The sequence below is a fragment of the Salmo trutta genome, chromosome 15 (assembly GCF_901001165.1).
Source record: "Salmo trutta chromosome 15, fSalTru1.1, whole genome shotgun sequence".
In the NCBI taxonomy this organism is placed as follows: Eukaryota; Metazoa; Chordata; class Actinopteri; order Salmoniformes; family Salmonidae; genus Salmo; species Salmo trutta.
Genome location: NC_042971.1, coordinates 3,501,169 through 3,524,229, shown reverse-complemented (window position 1 = coordinate 3,524,229; position 23,061 = coordinate 3,501,169). Strand labels below are relative to the sequence as shown.

Here is a 23,061-nt window from a genome sequence, read left to right as displayed (position 1 = left end):
ACATGGTGTCTACTGGCTGTCAACAATTAAAAACAAGAAAAAAACACGTATTTCTAAATAATAATATACAATCGTCTTATTTTTTTCTAATTTTTCTTTCTATAGAATAAAACTCACTAGCTTCTAGAACTTTCGTCTTCCTAAAACTCACTAGCTTCTAGAACTTTCGTCTTCCTAAAACTTACTAGCTTCTAGAACTTTCGTCTTCCTAAAACTTACTAGCTTCTAGAACTCTCGTCTTCCTAAAACTTACTAGCTTCTAGAACTAGCTCCTTAATATCCGTAGTAACTTTTCCACCTCACTGCGGAGCTTCTCTCTCTATTCAGGTTCACTAGATAGGCATGTTGTTGGATCGGGGCCCAGTCCCCAATGTCATGCTCTAGTACATTTGGTTTGGCACATCAGAGAATGAACCCTGATATTCTAAAAGCAGGGCAACAATGTCAATATAATTGTACCCAAAAATTGTCAGTTGGATGCATAAATAATTATGTATACTAAATGTTACATGAATTGTAAATATTAAATATCAAAACCAAATGTACACTCCTTTGTTAATATGTGTTGGCAATAATTAACTTAATGGTGAGGCATGGAATAATAAAACATGTATCTTTTGTCAGAATGTTTGAAATATAAGGTGATTTGAGTCATGCTTCTTCAGTAGTGGAATAAAGACAATTAGCACTTTAACCTGTTTAGGATAGGGGGCAGTATTTTCACAGCCGGATAAAAACCGTACCCGATTACTCCTGCCCAGAAACTAGAATATGCATATAATTTATATGCATAATCTAATGTTTTGCTTTCGTTGTAAAGCCTTTTTGAAATCGGACAATGTGGTTAGATAAAGGAGAGTCTTGTCTTTAAAATGGTGTAAAATAGTCATATGTTTGAAAAATGTAAGTTTTTGGATTTCTGAGGTGTTTGTAATTCGCGCCACGCTCTATCATTGGATATTGGCGAGGTGTGATGTAGGATTGTTAATAAAATTGATTATAGACTAATTTATTATACTGCGTCCATGTGTATAGGCTGCAAGTACGTTGAAATTAAGTTGTTTTCAAGTCATTGAAAAAAACAACCCAAAAATACATGTTTTTAACTTTCAACTGAAACCGAATGTATATTGGACTTCGGGCATAGTCTTCTTTTCAACGTATTTTCAATTACATTTTGCTAGGTGGGATATTTCATTGATATCATGAAACAACTCCTTCATGTATGTATTTTCTGATGGTTGATCAGAGATCTTTTATCGGATAATCTCTTGTCACATTGACCACAGCTATAAAGTTTCTCCCCTGTGTGTGTTCTCTGGTGAATAGTCAGATGTACTAAAACTCTTCCCACATTGATTACAGCTATAAAGTTTATCCCCTGTGTGTGTTCTCTGGTGTATAGTCAGATAGCCAGATGTACTAAAACTCTTCCCACATTGATTACAGCTAAAAGGTTTCTCTCCTGTGTGTGTTCTCTGGTGCACTGTCAGATGGCCAGATTGACCAAAACTCTTCCCACATTGACCACAGCTATAACATTTCTCTCCTGTGTGTGTTCTCTGGTGCACTGTCAGATGGACAGATTGACCAAAACTCTTCCCACATTGATTACAGCTATAAGGTTTCTCTCCTGTGTGTGTTCTCTGGTGCACAATTAGATGGCTAGATGTATTACAACTCTTCCCACATTGATCACAGATAAAATATTTCTCTACTGTGTGTGTTCTCTGGTGTGCAATTAGATGGCTAGATGTAGTACAACTCTTCCCACATTGATAACAGCTATAAGGTTTCTCTCCTGTGTGTGTTCTCTGGTGCACTGTCAAGGAGTTTGACACAGTAAATTTCTTCCCACATTGATCACAGCCAAAAGGTTTCTCTCCAGTGTGAATTCTCAGGTGTACTTTCAGTGCATCTGATCTTGAGTAACTCTTCCCACAATCAAAACAGTGGTGAGCTTTCTCTCCTGTGTGTACTCGCTGGTGTATTTTAAATTCCAATGAAGATTTGCAGTAAGATTTCTTCCCTGTGGGTCTCTGCTGGTGTTTCTTGAGGTGTTCTGATCTGAAGAGACTCTTCTCTGCCTCGTCAGCTTCATGATGTTGTTTAGACTCCCCAGAGGATCCACGATAGTCACGTCTCTCTCCTGTGTGAACAACAAAGTCAGACAGATGGTTAAAGGCCCACAGCAGTGGAAATCCATTGTTTATTTGAGGTAAAAGGAGATGCCCAGAGCGTAACCATGAAGTTGTACAACAATTGACGTCTGTTAAATAATTTGACAATTAAGACAGTCAAGTTAACAACAAGTAATTTTGTCTTGTTTTCACATTAGTGGTAGCTAGAAATAAGTTAATAAAGTTGTTGAAATCCTAAGCAGTGTGCCAGGCGACTTTTGGTCTCCAATATAGGCCCCTTTCTGTGTTCAATAAAATCGTGGCATGAGGGCAATGCACACACAATTTGATTGCAGAAATGCCTCCCTGCTAATGAGGAAACCACTAGTTATGGATGTAGTATATCTGCCTGGAGCAAAAATGGTGAGCAAAGATTTTAGTTTTCCACAACGTATTCTGAATATTACAGCGCACTATCATCGCAAGATCAGGAGTGCTACTCAAGGAAACTCACATTAAGCTCTGTGTCTATTCACTAATTCACCACCGTGGGGGAAAACTCAGGGGAGTTCTCATAGGCTGACAGCAAAAATAGCCTCCATTTCCAGGTTGCTTATGAGTGCATTTCACATTACTTTTGGATTATAATTGTAAGGCTCGCTTGAATCTCCTGCTTAATATAATGTCTGTGTTATTGTCGCATATCAACTGATTTATACTTTAAAAAACACTTCAACCAGTAGAATGCTCTTTGGCTAGCTTTGCCATCAGCCTGACAGTGAGGGTTTGTACACTAAGTGTTTAACAAATTGGCCCATAACTTCACCTAACAACAACATAGACATAGGACTATAAATCATTTAATATTTCAGGTGAAACATGGAAACTAAAATGTCTTTGTCATGATATTTCATAACCTGATCACTAGATAATTTTGTGAATAATCCCTCTAGGCTACTCTGTGATGTGTTGTCATTCTAAATGTCCTGAATAAAGGAAAATAGCTCTGTGTGTTGTACAATAGCCTTTCCATCAAGGAACAGGTCTCTACACATTATGAGATAAGTATCTCTGCGTCCAAACAGACTAACGAGACCCTACTGTAAATCAAGCAGACAATAACACATTATAAACATCAATTTGTTAGGGATGTTGGATCCAACGTGGAGCACGGCATAACTGTCTTTACCAGAGTAATGAATGAAGAAGCACTTTGGTTGTTGTTGCATGTCGTGATGTTTGTCATGTGACTGTCATTCAGAAAATTATTTCCTGGATCAGCTGATGATAGTTGAACATGTGACTGTAACTAAACAGCTACAGTATTAAGTATTATGTGTAATTATTGAAGAACCACATTAATGACAGTATCCATTTGGGTGTTGTCAATAAAGTTAAGGTGACTCTCGGGTAGAACCATTGGATTTAGCAAACCCCTACGGATACTAAATGAAACGGCCCCTGGCAGACCACCCAGACTTGACCTCTTCAAGATGTGTCAGTTTTGTCAATTTATTCATTGTCTTTTGTTTGAAACACTCCCGTCAATGTTGAGTAAGGACCCACACCTGATTACACATATAGAAGTAGGACTAGTCTGCCTGGCCTGTGTGCAAATGTAGGTCTATAAATGTGCCCATTTGGGGATGTCTGATAGTATTTCTGATTGTCTTAATGCACCACCACTAATGAGTTGTGGAGCTTCTCAAAGAAATTTTTCTTCAACTCAAACAGCAAGTAAACAAAGTCTAATCAAAATCAATTGCGAATGACAATAGTTCCTTAAAATATTTCCAGCTCTCACCCTTTCGATAACCACTCAGCATAAAAGGGAAAAATGCAATGCTCTGATCCAGTGGAAATACCTGATTACTTCTAATCCCTTGAACAAATAGCCTACAGCGGTGTCTGTCCCGAAACTCACTGGAGCAGGAAACTGAGGGCCCAGAATATGTTATACTATGTTGCAAGCTGCTATCTGAGTTTCCTTACCCAGTTGATAGTTGATACAATGTTTCAAGTTTGTTGTAGACAGGCCATGTGTAGCCAATGTGATTTCTAGGATATTTATTTTTATCAGGATATTTTCTACCTGCAGGCTGCAAGGTTTTTATTTGTTGGCTTTATGTAGGCTATTTTTACATAGTTGGCAATGGCAATAAAAGTTACTTTTAGATTTGTATAATGTTCATTTAGATAGAATGTAGATGAATCACAGACAATGATTTTGAGATACTATTAGAAATTAAATGAAACTGTTCCAGTAAAATATGAATATGAAAATCATAACTGGCACCAGATCAGTAGAAATGGTCAGATAAATTGGCACCAAATGGAAAAGGTTGCCGACTGCTGGTGTAGTCTATCTGTAGTCTATTAGTCTATTACTGAAAACTTCAGGAGCAAAACAGCAGAATTTACGAAGTCCAGCAGTGGGGGGGTTCTTCTGGTGAGGTTGGGGCGGCAGCGCAGCCTAGTGGTTAGAGCACTGGACTAGTAACCGAAAGGTTGCAAGATCGAATCCCTGAGCTGACAAGGTACAAATCTGTCATTCTGCCCCTGAACAAGGCGGTCTGTTCCTAGGCCGTCACTAAAAATAAGAATTTGTTCTTAACTGACTTGCCAAATAAAATAAAAATGTAAAAAGGTTATGTTGATGACTGGCTCCCTCTAGTCATTTGTGTGTCTTATTTATTTAATCAAACAGTGTGCTTAAAGCATCAGACAAGTCTGGTTTGTAGGGGTAGTCGCTTTTAAGCTTTTTGTCTGAAAGTATTTTCTCAACTGCGATACCAACTCCAGTCAGCAGATGGCGATGTGCGTCTTTCAGGTGATTCTGCCACTGTGACGTATAATCTAGTGGACGGGACGCTTCTTCAACATCAACAGCTAGTCAGACACCTTGGTTCACTCTAACTTTATGGAAAAAGGTTTATTCAATAAATCCAGCAACTCCTCTCATACTGGGAACAACCTCCCCAGGCCTTAAGGGCAGTTTTATTTCAATTAAGGTACCTGGACGGAGAAAATCCAAAAAGCGTTTTATAGTTACATCGTTAGGGTAACTTACCCTAAAGTGGACACACTCCCATCAGTTTCTGAGACAACTGGCCAGACTTTGTAGACTGTTTAATAATGCTTAAACCTCATCTTTATCAAATTATCAATTAAAGATACCAATTCAAAACCTACGTTCGTCTACATATGGGTTGTTTAAATTGTATCTAATTATATTTCCAGTATTACTTTATCAAATCTCTAGTAATCATTATACACACATACAATTCATCATATTTTCATATATTCATAGAATCCATATAAAACGTAAGAAATTCTCAGGTAGTCACAACAACCATTCCATTTGCTTTTTCAATGACTCTCCATAGCTACGAAGCAGCTCTCCAAACCTACTCACAGCAGAAAACGGGGTACAGGTTTAAAATAATTACATGTTTAAAACAATTACAGGGGCACCTTACTATCTTATACTATATCATAAATGGTCTTAACTAGTAAACACAGATTCTAGGTTTCATACAGCTCACACAGATAGCTGGCTCGCCACTCTTAACACCTCCAAGGTGCCCCCCTCACTCAGGAAAACACACTGAGCCTACGAGGCTTTTCTAAAAATTCCACTTGTTTCGCTCACCTCATTCTTTATTTTTAAACTACGTTCGAGATGTGGTATCCACTATATATACTATACTGATGGTATCCACTATATATACTATACTGATGGTATCCACTATATATACTATACTGATGGTATCCACTATATACACTATACTGATGGTATCCACTATATACACTATACTGATGGTATCCACTATATACACTATACTGATGGTATCCACTATATACACTATACTGATGGTATCCACTATATACACTATACTGATGGTATCCACTATATACACTATACTGATGGTATCCACTATATACACTATACTGATGGTATCCACTATATACACTATACTGATGGTATCCACTATATACACTATACTGATGGTATCCACTATATACACTATACTGATGGTATCCACTATATACACTATACTGATGGTATCCACTATATACACTATACTGATGGTATCCACTATATACACTATACTGATGGTATCCACTATATATACTATACTGATGGTATCCACTATATATACTATACTGATGGTATCCACTATATATACTATACTGATGGTATCCACTATATATACTATTCTGATGGTATCCACTATATATACTATTCTGATGGTATCCACTATATATACTATTCTGATGGTATCCACTCGGCTCGCTGCCTCTCAGATCAAAGGTGGGTCCATCTGCTCCGTTCCCGCAGTGTGGTCTCCCTGAGATCCCAAGTTAGAGGGATCCCTGGTGCACCATTTACCCAGGTCACCAGGAGCGGTCACCAAGTCAAGATTCACATCCCCATCGCCAAATGTGGTGGTTAATATCAAATGAGACAAACTTATCACACAAGTCAGAGTTATTCTTAAACTAAATCTTTATTCACTTATAAGGGAGCAGGTCAATACAACACACATATAAAGTCAATCAATTGGGTGCCCTATGATAATGATGGCTGGTCGAACAATCACCCCCAGATGATTCGTTGAGAGATGAATCAACCCCAGATGATTCGTTGAGAGATGAATCAACCCCAGATGATTCGTTGAGAGCCCCGAGACAAAAGTACAAAGGTCTTTTACAGCCAAGATACACCCCTTTTAACCTACATGACCAACAACAGATGTATAGAACGGGTCACAAGGTTAAGATTTGTATGAAAGATACTTATAATTCTCAGCAGACAGTATCTGCTGTAAAAACAGTACTCTTTGTGTAGAGACCAGGGTCTGGCCCTGAGGTCATCTCTCCCTGGTAACATATAGAACAGAAACATTAACTCATGCTCTGGAATGCAGTCTCTTTAGGTTTTATCACCCAAAAGACATTGTAAATCTCCTGTCAGTGTTTTCTCCCAGAGGCCCATCCTCAGTAGAACACACAGACACAATAGTTCTAAGAACCCTCTATTCTGTTGCATAAAACAACAATTTGATGCAATAAAAGTATTATAACATAATCTTGCAGTTTTGCTCTCAGTGTCCACTGGAAGTTGACTAGTAACAACAACTGGGACATAAAAGACACCCACCATGAGACCCACTATATCTGCCCAAGAAGAGGCAAACAAAAGAAAATCCCACACCAAACTTAAAGACAGGAAGCAAACCAAAAAGGTGGAGCAACTAAAGGTGTTGACTCTCCACATCTATCAAGACAACTGGAGCACTGGGCCAGACACTCTTAAATAGAACCTGGACCAGCTCAGGTGAAACACCTTCCCACTAACGAGATGGACAAGCCAGCACAGGTGTAACACATACTGACTAACGAGGTGACACCAATCAGTGCGTCCTACGTGCTAACGAGCTAGACGTGCTAACGAGCTAGACGTGCTAACGAGCTAGACGTGCTAACGAGCTAGACGTGCTAACGAGCTAGACGTGCTAACGAGCTAGACGTGCTAACGTCCAACCTCAAAACATAAAATGGAAAAACCAAAAAGACTAACACCTTAAAAGAAAGACTGTAACACCTTCCCCCTTAATAGAATGCTCACCACCAACAGAAAACAACTTCCATTTCTCATTATAATCAACTACAATGCTTCACCTTCACCAACTGGCTGTCAACAATTAAAAACATTTCTACGTGTAGCTCAGTTGGTAGAGCATGGTATTTGCAATGCCAGGGTTGTGGGTTTGATTCCCAAGGGGGATCAGTACGGAGAAAAAAATGTATGAAATGTATGCATTCACTGCTGTAAGTCGCTCTGGATAAGAGCGTCTGCTAAATGATGTGAATGTAATATACAATCGTATTATTTTTCACCTTCTCTTTCTATAGAATCCTAAAACTCACTAGCTTCTAGAACTCTCGTCTTCCTAAAACTCACTAGCTTCTAGAACTCTCGTCTTCCTAAAACTCACTAGCTTCTAGAACTCTCGTCTTCCTAAAACTCACTAGGTTCTAGAACTCCTGTCCCCTTGGAACGAGCCCAAACAAAACTCATCTCCAATACGGGAAAACATGCAGTCAAAATAAATTGTGATCCATGGCAACACTGGCTAAATGCAAAACAAATCTTTTTGACAGCCCACCCTTGAGGCAATCAGCAACTAAGTTGTCCTTACCACGGACATGTCTGATTTCAAAAGGAAACTCCTGCAATATCCGTAGTAACTTTCCACCTCATTGCAGAGCTTCTCTCTCTTTTCAGGGTTCACTAGATAGACATGTTGTTGGATCGGGGCCCAGTCCCCAATGTCATGCTCTAGTACATTTGGGTTGGCACATCTGAGAATGAACCCTGATATTCTAAAAGCAGGGCAACATTGCCAATATAATTGTCCCCAAAAATTGTCAGTTGGTCATATAAATAATTAGGATTACTAAATGTAAATATGAATACCAAATGTACACCCCTTTGTTAATATGTATTGTCAACAATTAACTTAATGGTGAGGCATGGAATAATAAAACATGTATATTTTGTCAGGCTGAATGTTTGAAATATGAGGTGATTTAAAATCATGCTTCTTCAGGAGTGGAATAAAGACAATTATCACTTGAATGTTGTCAAGAAATACTGGAGTGATGTCAGATTGTTAATAAAATTGATTATAGACCAATCTATTATACTACGTCCATGTGTTTAGGCCGCAAGTACGTTGAAATTAAGTTGTTTTCAAGTCAATGAAAAAACAACCCGAAAAGACATCTTCTCAACTTTCACTTTCAACTAAAACTGAACTGTATATTGGATGTCGGGCATAGTTTGATTTTCAACGTCTTTTCAATTACATTTGGGGTGTCCAAATCCATAACCAATATGCAGAAACAGTTTGTGGTGTATTGAAAACCTAAACATAAAATGTGCTATATACACAAACATCTGCCACAATAATCATATTACTTGTTTTTTTTAAACAAGCAGCTTATAAACTGCACAAGCACCAGAAACGCTGTTGTTTTCACAAGCAGCAATAAATCACTGATATCAATTAGGGAAATCAGGTTGTACATGCTGTTGAAACTAACACAACTAAACAAAACACATGGAAATGGGAGATATATTTGACCTCACTGGTTAGAGGACAACCTGCAGAAGACAGTCAGCTACATTTTGGAGTGATGCATTTAAATGTAGGGGTCACTAAACAAAGGAACACAACACCTATTTGTCATCACTCATCGATATAATGCTAAAACCATTACTGTGACAGGAAGGAGATGTTGCACGTCCTGTTAAAACTAACAGCTCAAAAACCACACGGAATCTGGGAATAATGTGTACATCCCTGGTTAGAGGACCATTTGTAGAAAACAGCTAGCTACATTTTGAAGTGTTGCATTTTGATTCAAGTGGGTCACCAACGTGGTAAGTGGAACGACCCTTTCAGAGCCTGAATTTTCCCCCTGAGGCTAATATCCATATCATGTTGAAATCAATAGAACAGGGGACAAACGTTTAGGGTTCTACATTGTGACATCAATAAAATACTCCTTCGACAATGTTAAAACATTCTACATTGTGACATTAATTCATTGATATCATGAAACAACTCCTTCATGGATTTTCTGATATTTGATCAGAGATCTTTTATCAGATTATGTCTGGTCACAGCTATGAGATTTCTCTCCAGTGTGTGTTCTCTGGTGTAGAGTCAGATTGCGAGATGTAATAAAACTCTTCCCACATTGATCACAGCTATATGGTTTCTCTCCTGTGTGTATTCTCTGGTGCATTCTCAGATTGCTAGATCCTGTAAAACTCTTCCCACATTGATCACAGCTATAAGGCTTCTCTCCTGTGTGTATTCTCTGGTGTATTCTCAGATTGCTAGATCCTGTAAAACTCTTCCCACATTGATCACAGCTATAAGGCTTCTCTCCTGTGTGTATTCTCCTGTGTACAGTCAGCTTCCCAGATTGACCAAAACTCTTCCCACAATGATCACAGCTATAAGGTTTCTCTCCTGTGTGTGTTCTCTGGTGTGTTGTCAGATTGCAAGATCCTGTAAAACTCTTCCCACATTGATTACAGCTATAAGGCTTCTCTCCTGTGTGTGTTCTCCTGTGTACAGTCAGCTTCCCAGATTGACCAAAACTTTTCCCACACTGATCACAGCTATAAGGCTTCTCTCCTGTGTGTATTCTCCTGTGTACAGTCAGCTTCCCAGATTGACCAAAACTCTTCCCACAATGATCACAGCTATAAGATTTCTCTTCTGTGTGTGTTCTCTGGTGTATTGTCAGATTGCTAGATCCTGTAAAACTCTTCCCACATTGATCACAGCTATAAGGCTTCTCTCCTGTGTGTATTCTCTGGTGTAGAGTCAGATTGCTAGATGCAGCAAAACTCTTCCCACAATGATCACAGCTATAAGATTTCTCTCCTGTGTGTGTTCTCTGGTGTCGAGTCAGAATGCTAGATGTAATAAAACTCTTCCCACATTGATCACAGCTATAAGGCTTCTCTCCTGTGTGTGTTCTCTGGTGTGGAGTCAGACTTCTTGATGCCGCAAAACTCTTCCCACATTGATCACAGCTATAAGGTTTCTCTCCTGTGTGTGTTCTCTGGTGTAAAGTCAGCTGGCCAGATGTAGTAAAACTCTTCCCACATTGATTACAGCTATAGGATTTCTCTCCTGTGTGTATTTTCTGGTGTAGAGTCAGACTGCTAGATGCAGCAAAATTCTTCCCACATTGATTACAGCTATAAGGTTTCTCTCCTGTGTGTATTCTCTGGTGTAGAGCCAAACTTGTAGATGCCGCAAAACTCTTCCCACATTGATCACAGCTATAAGGTTTCTCTCCTGTGTGTGTACTCTGGTGTAATGTCAGCTGGCCAGATTGAACAAAACTCTTCCCACATTGATCACAGCTATAAGATTTCTCTCCTGTGTGTGTTCTCTGGTGTAAAGTCAGCTGGCCAGATTGAACAAAACTCTTCCCACATTGATCACAGCTATAAGGTTTCTGTCCTGTGTGTGTTCTCTGGTGTAAAGTCAGCTGGCCAGATTGAACAAAACTCTTCCCACATTGAGCACAGCTATAAGATTTCTCTCCTGTGTGTGTTCTCTGGTGTAAAGTCAGTTGGCCAGATGTAGTAAAACTCTTCCCACATTGAGCACAGCTATAAGGTTTCTCTCCCGTGTGTATTCTCTGGTGTGATTTTAAATGTCCAGAAGAAACAAAACTCTTCCCACAGTCAGAGCAGCAGTGAGTTCTCTTCCCTGTGGGTCTCTGTGGGTGTTTCTTGAGGTGTTCTAATGTGGAGAGACTCTTCTCTGCCTTCTCAGCATCATGAGATTGTTGAGGCTCCTCAGAGGACCCATGATAGTCACGTATCTCTCCTGTGTGAACAACAAAGTCAGACAGATAATTAAAGGCCCACAACAGCAGTAATCCACTGTAAAAGGTGATGCCAACAGCGTAGCCATGATGTTGTACAACAATTGACATCTGTAATGAATGTTACAATTATTTGACAATTGTCTTAAAATTAGCAAGAACAGTCATATTTTGTCTTTTCACAATAGTAGTAAAATCGATGATTGTATGCTAGAAGAAAGTTAAAGTTGCTGAAATCCTAAGGAGTGTGCCAGACGACTTTTGGTCTCCAATATAGGCCCCTTTCTGTGTTTAATAAAATAGATGCACGAGGGCGATGCACACACAATTTGATTGCAGAAACATCTCCCTGCTAATGAGGAAACCAATAGTTATGGATGTAGTATATCTGCCTGGAGCAAAAATGGTGAGCAAAGATCTTAGATTTTTACAATGTATTCAGAATGTGAACGGGGGAAAACTCAGGGGAGTAACCTCCATTTCCAGGTTGCTTATGAGTGCATTTCACACTACTTTGGATTATAATTGTAAGGATTCTTTGAATGTCCTGCTTAAAATAATGTTTGTGTCATCATCGCAAATCAACCTCTTTGTACTTAAAAAACACTTCAACCAGTAAAACGCTTTTAATTCAAAAATGGCGCCGGAGGAGATGGCCGTCTCCTAACCAATTGTGCTATTATGTGTTTTCTTTCCCGATATTTGTAAATTATTTTGTACATAATGTTTCTGCAGAAAAGAGCCTCTGGATATCAGGACAGCGATCACTCACTTCAGATTAGACAAAGATTTTTTCAACAACAACAAGCAGGACTCAGACTATATTCTCCAAACACTCCACAGGGCCGACATCCCAATTATTCGCAAAAGGAAGCGACGCAGAAGACGAAGAGCCGGATGCCTCGTCCGGACCCGCAGAAGGCGAGTAGGAAAGCTGCCGTTACCGTCAATATTACTCGCCAAAGTGCAATCATTGGACAATAAACTAGACAAGGTACGATCACGAATATCCTACCAACGGGACATCAAAAACTGTAATATCCTATGTTTCACGGAATTGTGGCTGAATGACGACATGGATATTCAGGTTGCGGGATATAAGCTGCACCGGCAAGATAGAACAGCACACTCTGGTAAGACGAGGGGGGGCGGTCTGTGCACATTTGTAAACAACAGCTGGTGCACGAAATCTAAGGAAGTCTAGATTTTGCTTGCCTGAAGTAGAGTATATTGTGATAAATTGCAGGCCACACTACTTGCCTAGAGAGTTCTCAGCTATACTTTTCGTGGCTGTTTATTTACCACCACAGACAGATGCTGGCACTAAGACCGCACTCAGTCAGCTGTATAAGGAAATAAGCAAACAGGAAACCGCTCACCGAGAGGCGGCGCTCCTAGTGGCCGGAGATTTTAATGCAGGGAAACTTAAATCAGTTCTACCAAATCTCTATCAACATGTTAAATGTGCAACCAGAGGGGAAAAAAATACTAGATCACCTGTACTCCACACACAGACAAAGCTCTCCCTCACCCTCCATTTGGTAAATCCGACCACAACTCTATCCTCCTGATTCCTGCTTACAATCAAAAATTAAAGCAGGAAGCACCAGTGACTCGGTCTATAAAAAAATGGTCAGATGAAGCAGATGCTAAACTACAGGACTGCTTTGCTATCACAGACTGGAACATGTTCCGGGATTCTTCCGATGACATTGAGGAATACACCACATCAGTCACTGGCTTTATCAATAAGTGCATTGAGCACGTTGTCCCCACAGTGACTGTACGTACATACCCCAACCAGAAGCCACAGGCAACATTCACACTGAGCTAAAGGGTAGAGCTGCCGCTTTCAAGGTGCGGGACTCAAACCAGGAAGCTTACAAGAAATCCCGCTATGCCCTGTGACGAACCATCAAACAGGCAAAGCGTCAATACAGGGCTAAGATTGAATCATACTACACCGGCTCCGACGCTCGTCGGATGTGGCAGGGCTTGCAAACTATTACAGACTACAAAGGGAAGCACAGCCGCGAGCTGCCCAGTGACACGAGCCTACCAGACGAGCTAAATCACTTCTATGCTCGCTTCGAGGCAAGCAACAACGAGGCATGCATGAGAACATCAGCTGTTCCGGACGACTGTGTGATCACGCTGTCCGTAGCCGATGTGAGTAAGACCTTTAAACAGGTCAACATACACAAGGCTGCAGGGCCAGACGGATTACCAGGACGTGTGCTCCGGGCATGTGCTGACCAACTGGCAGGTGTCTTCACTGACATTTTCAACATGTCCCTGATTGAGTCTGTACTACCAACATGCTTCAAGCAGACCACCATAGTCCCTGTGCCCAAGAACACAAAGGCAACCTGCCTAAATGACTACAGAGCCGTAGCACTCACTTCCGTAGCCATGAAGTGCTTTGAAAGGCTGGTAATGGCTCACATCAACACCATTATCCCAGAAACCTAGACCCACTCCAATTTGCATACCGCCCAAAAAGATCCACAGATGATGCAATCTCTTTTGCACTCCACACTGCCCTTTCCCACCTGGACAAAAATAACATTTATGTGAGAATGCGATTCATTGACTACAGCTCAGCGTTCAACACCATAGTACCCTCAAAGCTCATCACTATGCTAAGGAACCTGGGACTAAACACCTCCCTCTGCAACTGGATCCTGGACTTCCTGATGGGCCGCCCCCAGGTGGTGAGAGTAGGTAGCAACACATCTGCCAAGCTGATCCTCAACACTGGAGCTCCCCAGGGGTGCGTGCTCAGTCCCCTCCTGTACCCCCTGTTCACCCACAACTGCATGGCCAGGCACGACTCCAACACCATCATTAAGTTTGCTGACGACACAACAGTGGTAGGCCTGATCACCGACAATGACGAGACAGCCTATAGGAAGGAGGTCAGAGACCTGGCCGGGTGGTGCCAGAATAACAACCTATCCCTCAACGTAACCAAGACTAAGGAGATGATTGTGGACTACAGGAAAAGGAGAACCGAGCACGTCCCCATTCTCATCGACGAGGCTGTAGTGGAGCAGGTTGAGAGCTTCAAATTCCTTGGTGTCCACATCAACAACAAACTAGAATGGTCCAAACACACGAACAGTCGTGAAGAGGGCACAACAAAGCCTATTCCCCCTCACGAAACTAAAAAGATTTGGCATGGGTCTTGAGATCCTCAAAAAGTTCTACAGCTGCAACATCGAGAGTATCCTGACCGGTTGCATCACTGCCTGGTACGGCAATTGCTCGGCCTCCGATCGCAAGGCACTTCAGAGGGTTGTGCGTACGGCCCAGCACATTACTGGGGCGAAAAGTGGGAGGTGTGGTCAAGAAACACTGGCATATTTTATCATCGGACCCAACTTTGCCGGCCGAATTTAAAAATCCACCACTTATTGTGTATAGGAGAGGTCGCAATTTACGCGATAAATTGGTTCATGCCAACTGCTAGCCACAAAAGAAAATCAGCCAGGCTCTTCTACCAAATGGTAGCTATAAATGCAGAGGATGCGCACAATGCAACAATATGATGAGGTGTGAATATTTCTGCCACACCCACACAGGAAAACGGTTCCAAATAAATGATATCATTACGTGTTCCGCCACCCATGTTATTTACATTATTAAAATGTCCATGTGGGCTCTGCTATGTCGGTAAGACCTCCCGCTCTCTCAAACAGAGAATTAGTGAACATAAAAGTTCAATCAGGCGAAATGACAGGGATTATCCAGTCGCAGTATATTTTAATGACCTAAAGCATGATATTTCTACCTTTAGATTTTGTGGCATAGAGAAAGTCAAGATATCAGACAGGGGAGGTGATATTAATAATACTCTGAGCAAAAGAGAATGTTTTGGATTTTCACCCTCCAACACATTATTTGCTAAAGGACTTAATGATGAAATGCCTATGTATGTATGTTATGTTGTGAATTTCAACATGAATTATGTGCCTATTTAAGATAATTCTGATGCTTTTCGTACGACGTACCCAATGATTAATGAAAACTTGCTATGTCCTCATTGTGGTTTTATGGACGTGTTTAATGCGTCTTATTTATACACTTTTGTAGTGTTTTATTTTTATTTTTTAAATCTTTATTTTAACAGGGAAAACAGACTGAGACCTGGATCTCTTTTACGGCTGTGCCCTGTGTAAACATGTTGACATATACAGTTTTAGGCATACAGGAAAGAACATTTCAAACATACAAAACAAAGACACAATTCAACAGAAACAATCACAGATAACATCATATTGATCCTCCATAACATTTTTAAAATGGGCAAGGGACACCAGAGTGTCTAACTTAAGTTGGATCTGCAGTTTGTTCCATAAATAAGGCGCAAAGGAACTAAAGGCAGTCCTACCCAACTCTGTGGAGACCGCAGGAGTCTCTAATGTAATCCACATCTGTGATCTGGTTTTAAAATTTGTATATCTAGTGGAAATTAATGATGATATATATGGAGGTAGTTTTAAAAGAAGCGCTTTATAAATAAACAAGAGAGCATGTTGCTCTCGCCTCACAGATAGAGGCCCAACCCACATGTTGATAAAGGATACAGTGATGAGTTTTGTAAATATCACCCGTGATAAACCTGAGCGCACAATGGTAAATAGCATCCAGTGGTTTTAATGTGTTTGCCGATGCATGCATATAGATAATATCACCATAATCTAAAACGGACATAAAAGTAGCCTGCACAATTTGTTTTCTATTTACAAAGGACAGACAAGCCCTGTTTCTATAAAGGAACCCTATCTTGAATTTGAGCTTTTTTCCCAATTCAGTTACATGTTTTTTAAAAGAAAGCCTATCATCTAACCATACCCCTAAATATTTACATGCAGAGACCTGTTTGATTTGAGTACCATCCAAGCTAGTGATTACAAAAGTGTTTCTAACTGAGAGTTTAGACCTAGAAAAAAACATGACATTTGTTTTCTTAGCGTTTAAAACAAGTTTAAGCTGTAAAAGAGACCCCTGTAGTATCCTAAAATCAGACTCCAACTGCATTAAAGCTTGGTCCGCTGTTGGAGCAATAGAGTACATCACTGTGTCATCTGCGTATAAATGGAATTTACAATATCTGACATCATCACCAATGTTGTTTACATAAAGTGAGAACAATAGTGGGCCAATTATTGAACCCTGAGGGACCCCTTTAAGTAACTGTAAGGAGTCAGACTTGACCCCATCGACCATGACGGCCTGAGTTCTATCTTTAAGATAGTCATAAAACCATCGGCAGGCATCCGTGCCCACTCCTATAGATGACAGCTTACTCAAAAGGATAGCATGGTCTACAGTGTCAAAAGCTTTTGACAAATCTACAAACAACGCAGCACAGTGCTTTCTATCATCTAAGGCATTTGCAATATCATTTACAACAAGCATAGTGGCCGATGTGATACTGTGTTTAGATCTAAAACCGGATTGATTGGTGCTAAGAATACTGTTAGCAGAAAGAAAAGACTGTAACTGTTTGTTGACTATAGATTCTAGGATCTTTGCCAGACAAGGGAGCCTAGAGATGGGTCGATAGTTATCCAAATCACTACCGTCACCTCCCTTATGTAACGGCAGAACAAAAGCTGCTTTCCACACCTTAGGGATAATTCCTGTGCTTAATGTTAGATTAAAAATGTGTGTCACTGAACCAGCAATGATAGGTGCAGCACACTTAAGTAAGAACGGGTCTAAATTGTCAGCGCCTAAGGATTTCTTAGTATCAATGGCACACAGGGCAGCTAGAACCTCTGCTTCGGTTATTTTCTGGAAACTAAAAACAGGGTTACCATTTTTCAGAGTAACGGTTGAAAAGCAAGACGAAAAATCAACTAACTGGCCAGTGCCACAATGGCCACTTTTCCTTTCAAATAAAAAACCAGCAGAGATGAAAGGCATATTGTTATGTTTGGTAGCACTTATTTATTTTTCCTTTGCCTCCAACCCCTTTCCATGCGTGGAACGGATGTGGGTGGGGCTAGGTCTACATAGGGGTGCTGATTTTTAAAAAATCACAAAAGCTCTGACGAAGGCCGATACGTAAAGCTTATTAAATATCAGTGATACTATCGAGAGCAGTGTGCGGTTTCCTTTCTCCTACATCCTGTTTCAACTGTTGCCATGCACCTGCAAAAAGATTGATCAGATGTGCGAGTGCCTTTTGAATTTTGTAACAGTAGTTATAGTCAAAGTTACACTCCCTTTCAGTCGGTCAACTTCGGTACAACATTCTATGGGGAAATACAATCATTCCCCATGCCAACCCAAATCCACGGATACTAAATGAAATGGCCCCTGGCAGACCACCCAGACCTGACACCGCAAGATCTTTCTTTCTTTCTCTCAGAGGACCTGAGCCCTAGGACCATGCCTCAGGACTACCTGGCATGATGATTCCTTGCTGTCCCCAGTCCACCTGGCCGTGCTGCTGCTCCAGTTTCAACTGTTCTGCCTGCGGCTATGGAACCCTGACCTGTTCACCGGACGTGCTTGTTGCACCCTCGACAACTACTATGATTATTATTATTTGATCATGCTGGTCATTTATGAACATTTTAACATCTTGACCATGTTCTGTTATAATATCCACCCGGCACAGCCAGAAGAGGACTGGCCACACCTCATAGCCTGGTTCCTCTCTAGGTTTCTTCCTAGGTTTTGGCCTTTCTAGGGAGTTTTTCCTAGGGAGTTTTTCCTAGCCACCGTGCTTCTTTCACATGCATTGCTTGCTGTTTGGGGTTTTAGGCTGGGTTTCTGTACAGCACTTTGAGATATCAGCTGATGTACGAAGGGCTATATAAATAAATTTGATTTGATTTGAAGATGCGTCAGGTTTGTCAATTTATTAATTGTCTTTTGTTTGAAACAGTCCTGTCAATGTTGAGTAAGGACGCACACCTGATTACGCATATAGAAGTAGGACTAGTCTACCTGGCCTGCACACAAATGTAGGTCTATAAATGTGCCCATTTGGGATGTCTGAAAGTTTTTCTACCTGGTTGAGAATAATTTTTATTTTATTAAAACACGTGGGTGGTGTTTATATATGGAAAAATACACATTAGAAATGTTCAACCAATCGATTGTTTGAGACGTCACTACAGACCCTGGTTCGAATCCTGATTGTATCCCAACTGGCCGTGACTGGGAGTCCCATAGGGAGGCGCACAATTGGCCAAGCGTCGTCCGGTTTTGGCCGGTGTAGGCCATCATTGTAAATAAGAATTTGTTTTTAACTGACTTACCTAGTTAAATAAAGGTTACATTTGAAAAATGTAATAAAACATAGAGCATTCATAAAGTCCAGACCCCTTCCCTTTTCCACATTTTGTTAAGTTACAGCCTTATTCAAATGTTTAATGCCCATCCAAGAGACTGTCGACCAATCACGTTCACATTGTCATGCTGTGACACGCAGTTCCTAAAATACACGTTATAAACTAAGCTAATTGTCCCAAAATCCCTTTTAAAAAGTCAGGGTATGAGTGAGAAACCATCAAGACACCAACTTTAAGAAGGTTCTAAAACAAAGGTTTCAAACCAATTCATGAATGTTATTGAATCTAGGTATGCTTCATCCTTAATGTAATTGAGTCTAAGTATGTTTCACCTTTAACCTCACTAGGGTAGGGGGCAGCATTTGGAATTTTGGATGAAAAGCGTGCCCAAAGTAAACTGCCTGCTACTCAGGCCCAGAAGCCTGAGTAGGATATGCATATAATTGGTAGATGTGGATAGAAAACAATCTACAGTTTCCAAAACTGTTAAAATAATGTCTGTGAGTATAACAGAACTGATATGGCAGGTGAAAACCTGAGGAAAATCCATCCAGGAAGTGCTATTATTTTGAAACGGCTGTTTTTCCATTGAGAGCCTATCCACCATACCAAGACTTATGACCCAGTTCACGATCCCTATGGCTTTCACAACATGTGGCCAGTCTTTAGGCATTGTTTCAGGCCTTTACTCTGAAAAATGAGGGAGAAACACCACTTTCAATGAGAGGACAGTGGAAATTTACAGATATGAGTCCTGCGCATGACCAGGAGCGTGCCTTTCTTGTTTTTCTTTTTCTATTGACGAAGCTATTGTCCGGTTGAAATATGATCGATTATTTATGACAAAAACAACCTGAGGATTTGCGTTTGACATGTTTCTACGAACTTTTATGGTACTTGTCTACCTGTTGTGTCTGCTCTTTGTTCCAATGGATTACTGAACAAAATGCACCAACAAAACTGAGATTTTTGGACATAAAGAGGGACATTATCGAACAAAAAACAAACATTTATTGTGTAACATGGAGTCTTGGGAGTGTAACCATATGAAGCTCATCAAAGGTAAGTGATACATTTTATCACTATTTCTGAGTTGTGTTACTCCTCTACTTGGCTGGTTACTGTTTGTAATGATTTGTCTGCTGGGCGCAGTTCTCAGATAATTGCATGGTTTGCTTTCGCCGTAAAGTCTTTTTGAAATCTGACACCGTGGTTGGATTCACAAGAAGTTCATCTTAAAACCGATGTATAACACTTGTATGTTTTCTGAATGAATTTTTATTTATATAATATTTCTGTTTTTGAATTTGGCGCTCTGAAATTTCACTGGATATTGGCCAGGTGGGACGTTAGCGTCCCACTCCCCCTAGAGAGGTTAATGTTATTGTATCTAGGTATGTTTCACCTTCAATGTAATGGCATGAAAAAATAAATGGCTGAATATTTTACAATGACTTACAGTTGAAGTGGGAAGTTTATATACACATTAGCCAAATATATTTAAACTCAGTTATTCACAATTCCTGACATTTAATCCGAGTAGAAATTCCCTGTCTTAGGTCAGGTAGGATCACCACTTTATTTTAAGAATGTGAAATGTCAGAATAATAGTAGAGAGAATGATTTATTTCAGCTTTTATTTCTTTCATCACATTCCCAGTGGGTCAGAAGTTTACATGCACTCAATTAGCATTTGGTAGTATTGCCTTTAAATTGTTTAACTTGGGTCAAACGTTATGGGTAGCCTCCCACAAGCATCCCACAATAAGTTGGGTGATTGTTGGCCCATTCCTCCTGACAGAGCTGGTGTAACTGAGTCAGGTTTGTAGGCCTCCTTGCTCGCACACGCTTTTTCAATTCTGGCCACAAATTTTCTATAGGATTGAGGTCAGGCTTTTGTGATGGCAACTCCAATACCTTGACTTTGTTGTCCTTAATCCATTTTGCCACAACTTTGGAAGTATGCTTGGGGTCATTGTCCATATGGAAGACTCACTTGCAACCAAGCTTTAACTTCCTGACGGATGTCTTGAGATGTAGCTTCAATATATCGACATACGTTTCCTTCCTCCTGATGCCATCTATTTTGTGAAGTGCACCAGTCCCTAATGCAGCAAAGCACCACCACAACATGATGCTGCCACCGCCGTGCTTCACGGTTGGGATGGTGTTCTTCGGCTTGCAAGCTTCCCCCTTTTTCCTCCAAACATAACGATGGTCATTATGGCCAAACAGTTCTATTTTTTTTTTAATCAGACCAGATGACATTTTTCCAAAATGTACGATCTTTGTCCCCATGTGCAGTTGCAAACCGTAGTCTGCCTTTTTTATGGCAGTTTTGGAGCAGTGGCTTCTTCCTTGCTGAGCGGCCTTTCAGATATGTCGATATAGGACTAGTTTTACTGTGGATCTATATCCACAGTAAAAGTCCTATACTTTTCTACCTGTTTCCTCCAGCATCTTCACAAGGTCCTTTGCTGTTGTTCTGGGATTGATTTGCTCTTTTCGCACCAAAATATGTTCATCTCTAGGAGACAGAATGCGTCTCCTTCCTGAGCGGTATGACGGCTGCGTGGTCCCATGGTGTTTATACTTGTGTACTATTATTTGTACAGATGAAGGTGGTACCTTCAGGCGTTTGGAAATTGCTCCCAAGGATGAACCAGACTGAGGTCTTGGCTGATTTCTTTTGATATTCCAATGATGTCAAGCAAAGAGTCACCGAGTTTGAAGCTATGCCTTGACATCCACAGGTACACCTCCAATTGACTCAAATGATGTCAATTAGCCTATCAGAAGCTTCTAAAGCCATGGCATAATTCTCTGGAATTCTCCAAGCTGTTTAAAGGCACAGTCAACTTAGTGTATGTAAACTTCAAACCCACTGGAATTGTGATACAGTGAATTATAAGTTAAATAATCTGTCTGTAAACAACTGTTGAAAAAATGACTTGTTTTATGCACAAAGTAGATGTCCTAACCGACTTGCCAAAATTATAGTTTGTTAACAAGAAATGTGTGGAGTGGTTGAAAAACGAGTTTTAATGACTCCAACATCAAATCAAATTTATTTATATAGCCCTTCTAACATCAGCTGATATCTCAAAGTGCTGTACAGAAACCCAGCCTAAAACCCCAAACAGCAAGCAATGCAGGTGTAGAAGCACGGTGGCTAGGAAAAACTCCCTAAGTGTATGTAAACTTCCCTCTTAAACTGTATCAACAGCTGTAACAATTTGACCCCCACAGCAAATCTTAACTGGCAATTATAGAATATACTATATAGCCTTGAAATCAGGTTAAAACTATAATTTTGACCTCATGGGTGGCCAGTCGTTGTATTTATAGTGTAGTGAATTCAGGGGGTAGCCCTAAGCTGGACTCAAACCTGGGTCCAGCGACTGTCAAGCCAACACCTTATAACTGTAACGCCAAGATGTCTGAACTTCTTGACGAGGTCGCTAGGTTTTGGATTAAGGTTGATACAATAGCTTTCTCTATGAATTTGAGAGTGGTTACATTTCTCCAGCCCCCATCCCTCAGATGTTTACCAAACCAAGTCTCTGGACAGCCATTTTGTTTCTGTTTAAATACTAGGTTGTCCCTTTAAAAAAGCCACGGATGCAAGGACTGACCATCCATGATATCAACAGTATAGTTTTAACCATGTTGAGGCTTAACAGTGTTGGTTTACATTGTTTCTAAACATTGGAGTAAAAAAAGCTTATTTGGGATTCTGATGGGGTACAACAATTGAACTAAGCTCATGAGACATGTGTTATATTCTTCAAGGATCAATGGCTAGAAATTAATAATTAATAATTTAAAGTCCAAATATGGATGTAGCAATTGCAGATTTCCCCTTTAACACCACACATCGGTTCAACAACTGCAGAGTTTGTGCCTCTGTATTTAAGATAGTACTTACTAGTGTTAATCAGGGAACAGTTTCTCAAAACCATCTTATGGCTAAATTCACCGTTAGAACCATTGGACGCCTTAAGATGCGTTTGGGAAACCGGGCCCAGATATGCAGTTTCCGCCTCTTCCTTTTTCGATGTGACAGTCATCTCCCCCTCCTCCTCTTTCACTCCATAAACAGCAGCCTCCTCTTCTTGTACAGTAACATCCTCCTCCTCTTTCACTCTGAACGTGACTTCCTCTTCTTTCACTGAAACGTCTTTCTCTTCTTCTTTGAC

General features: G+C 40.4%; 1 protein-coding gene across 1 annotated transcript; it reads right to left on the bottom strand.

The window, feature by feature from the left end:
* Positions 1–1,364: 1,364 nt before the first annotated feature.
* On the bottom strand, positions 1,365–22,827 carry LOC115149646 (zinc finger protein 850-like; the record flags this gene model as incomplete). The annotated part of the gene is made up of 3 exons (XM_029692592.1): positions 22,791–22,827; positions 9,810–11,551; positions 1,365–1,943 (listed from the first exon to the last, which is right to left on the bottom strand). Coding segments are annotated over exons 1-3 (2,355 nt in total), but the record flags the coding sequence as incomplete, so codon positions are not given.
* Positions 22,828–23,061: the final 234 nt, after the last annotated feature.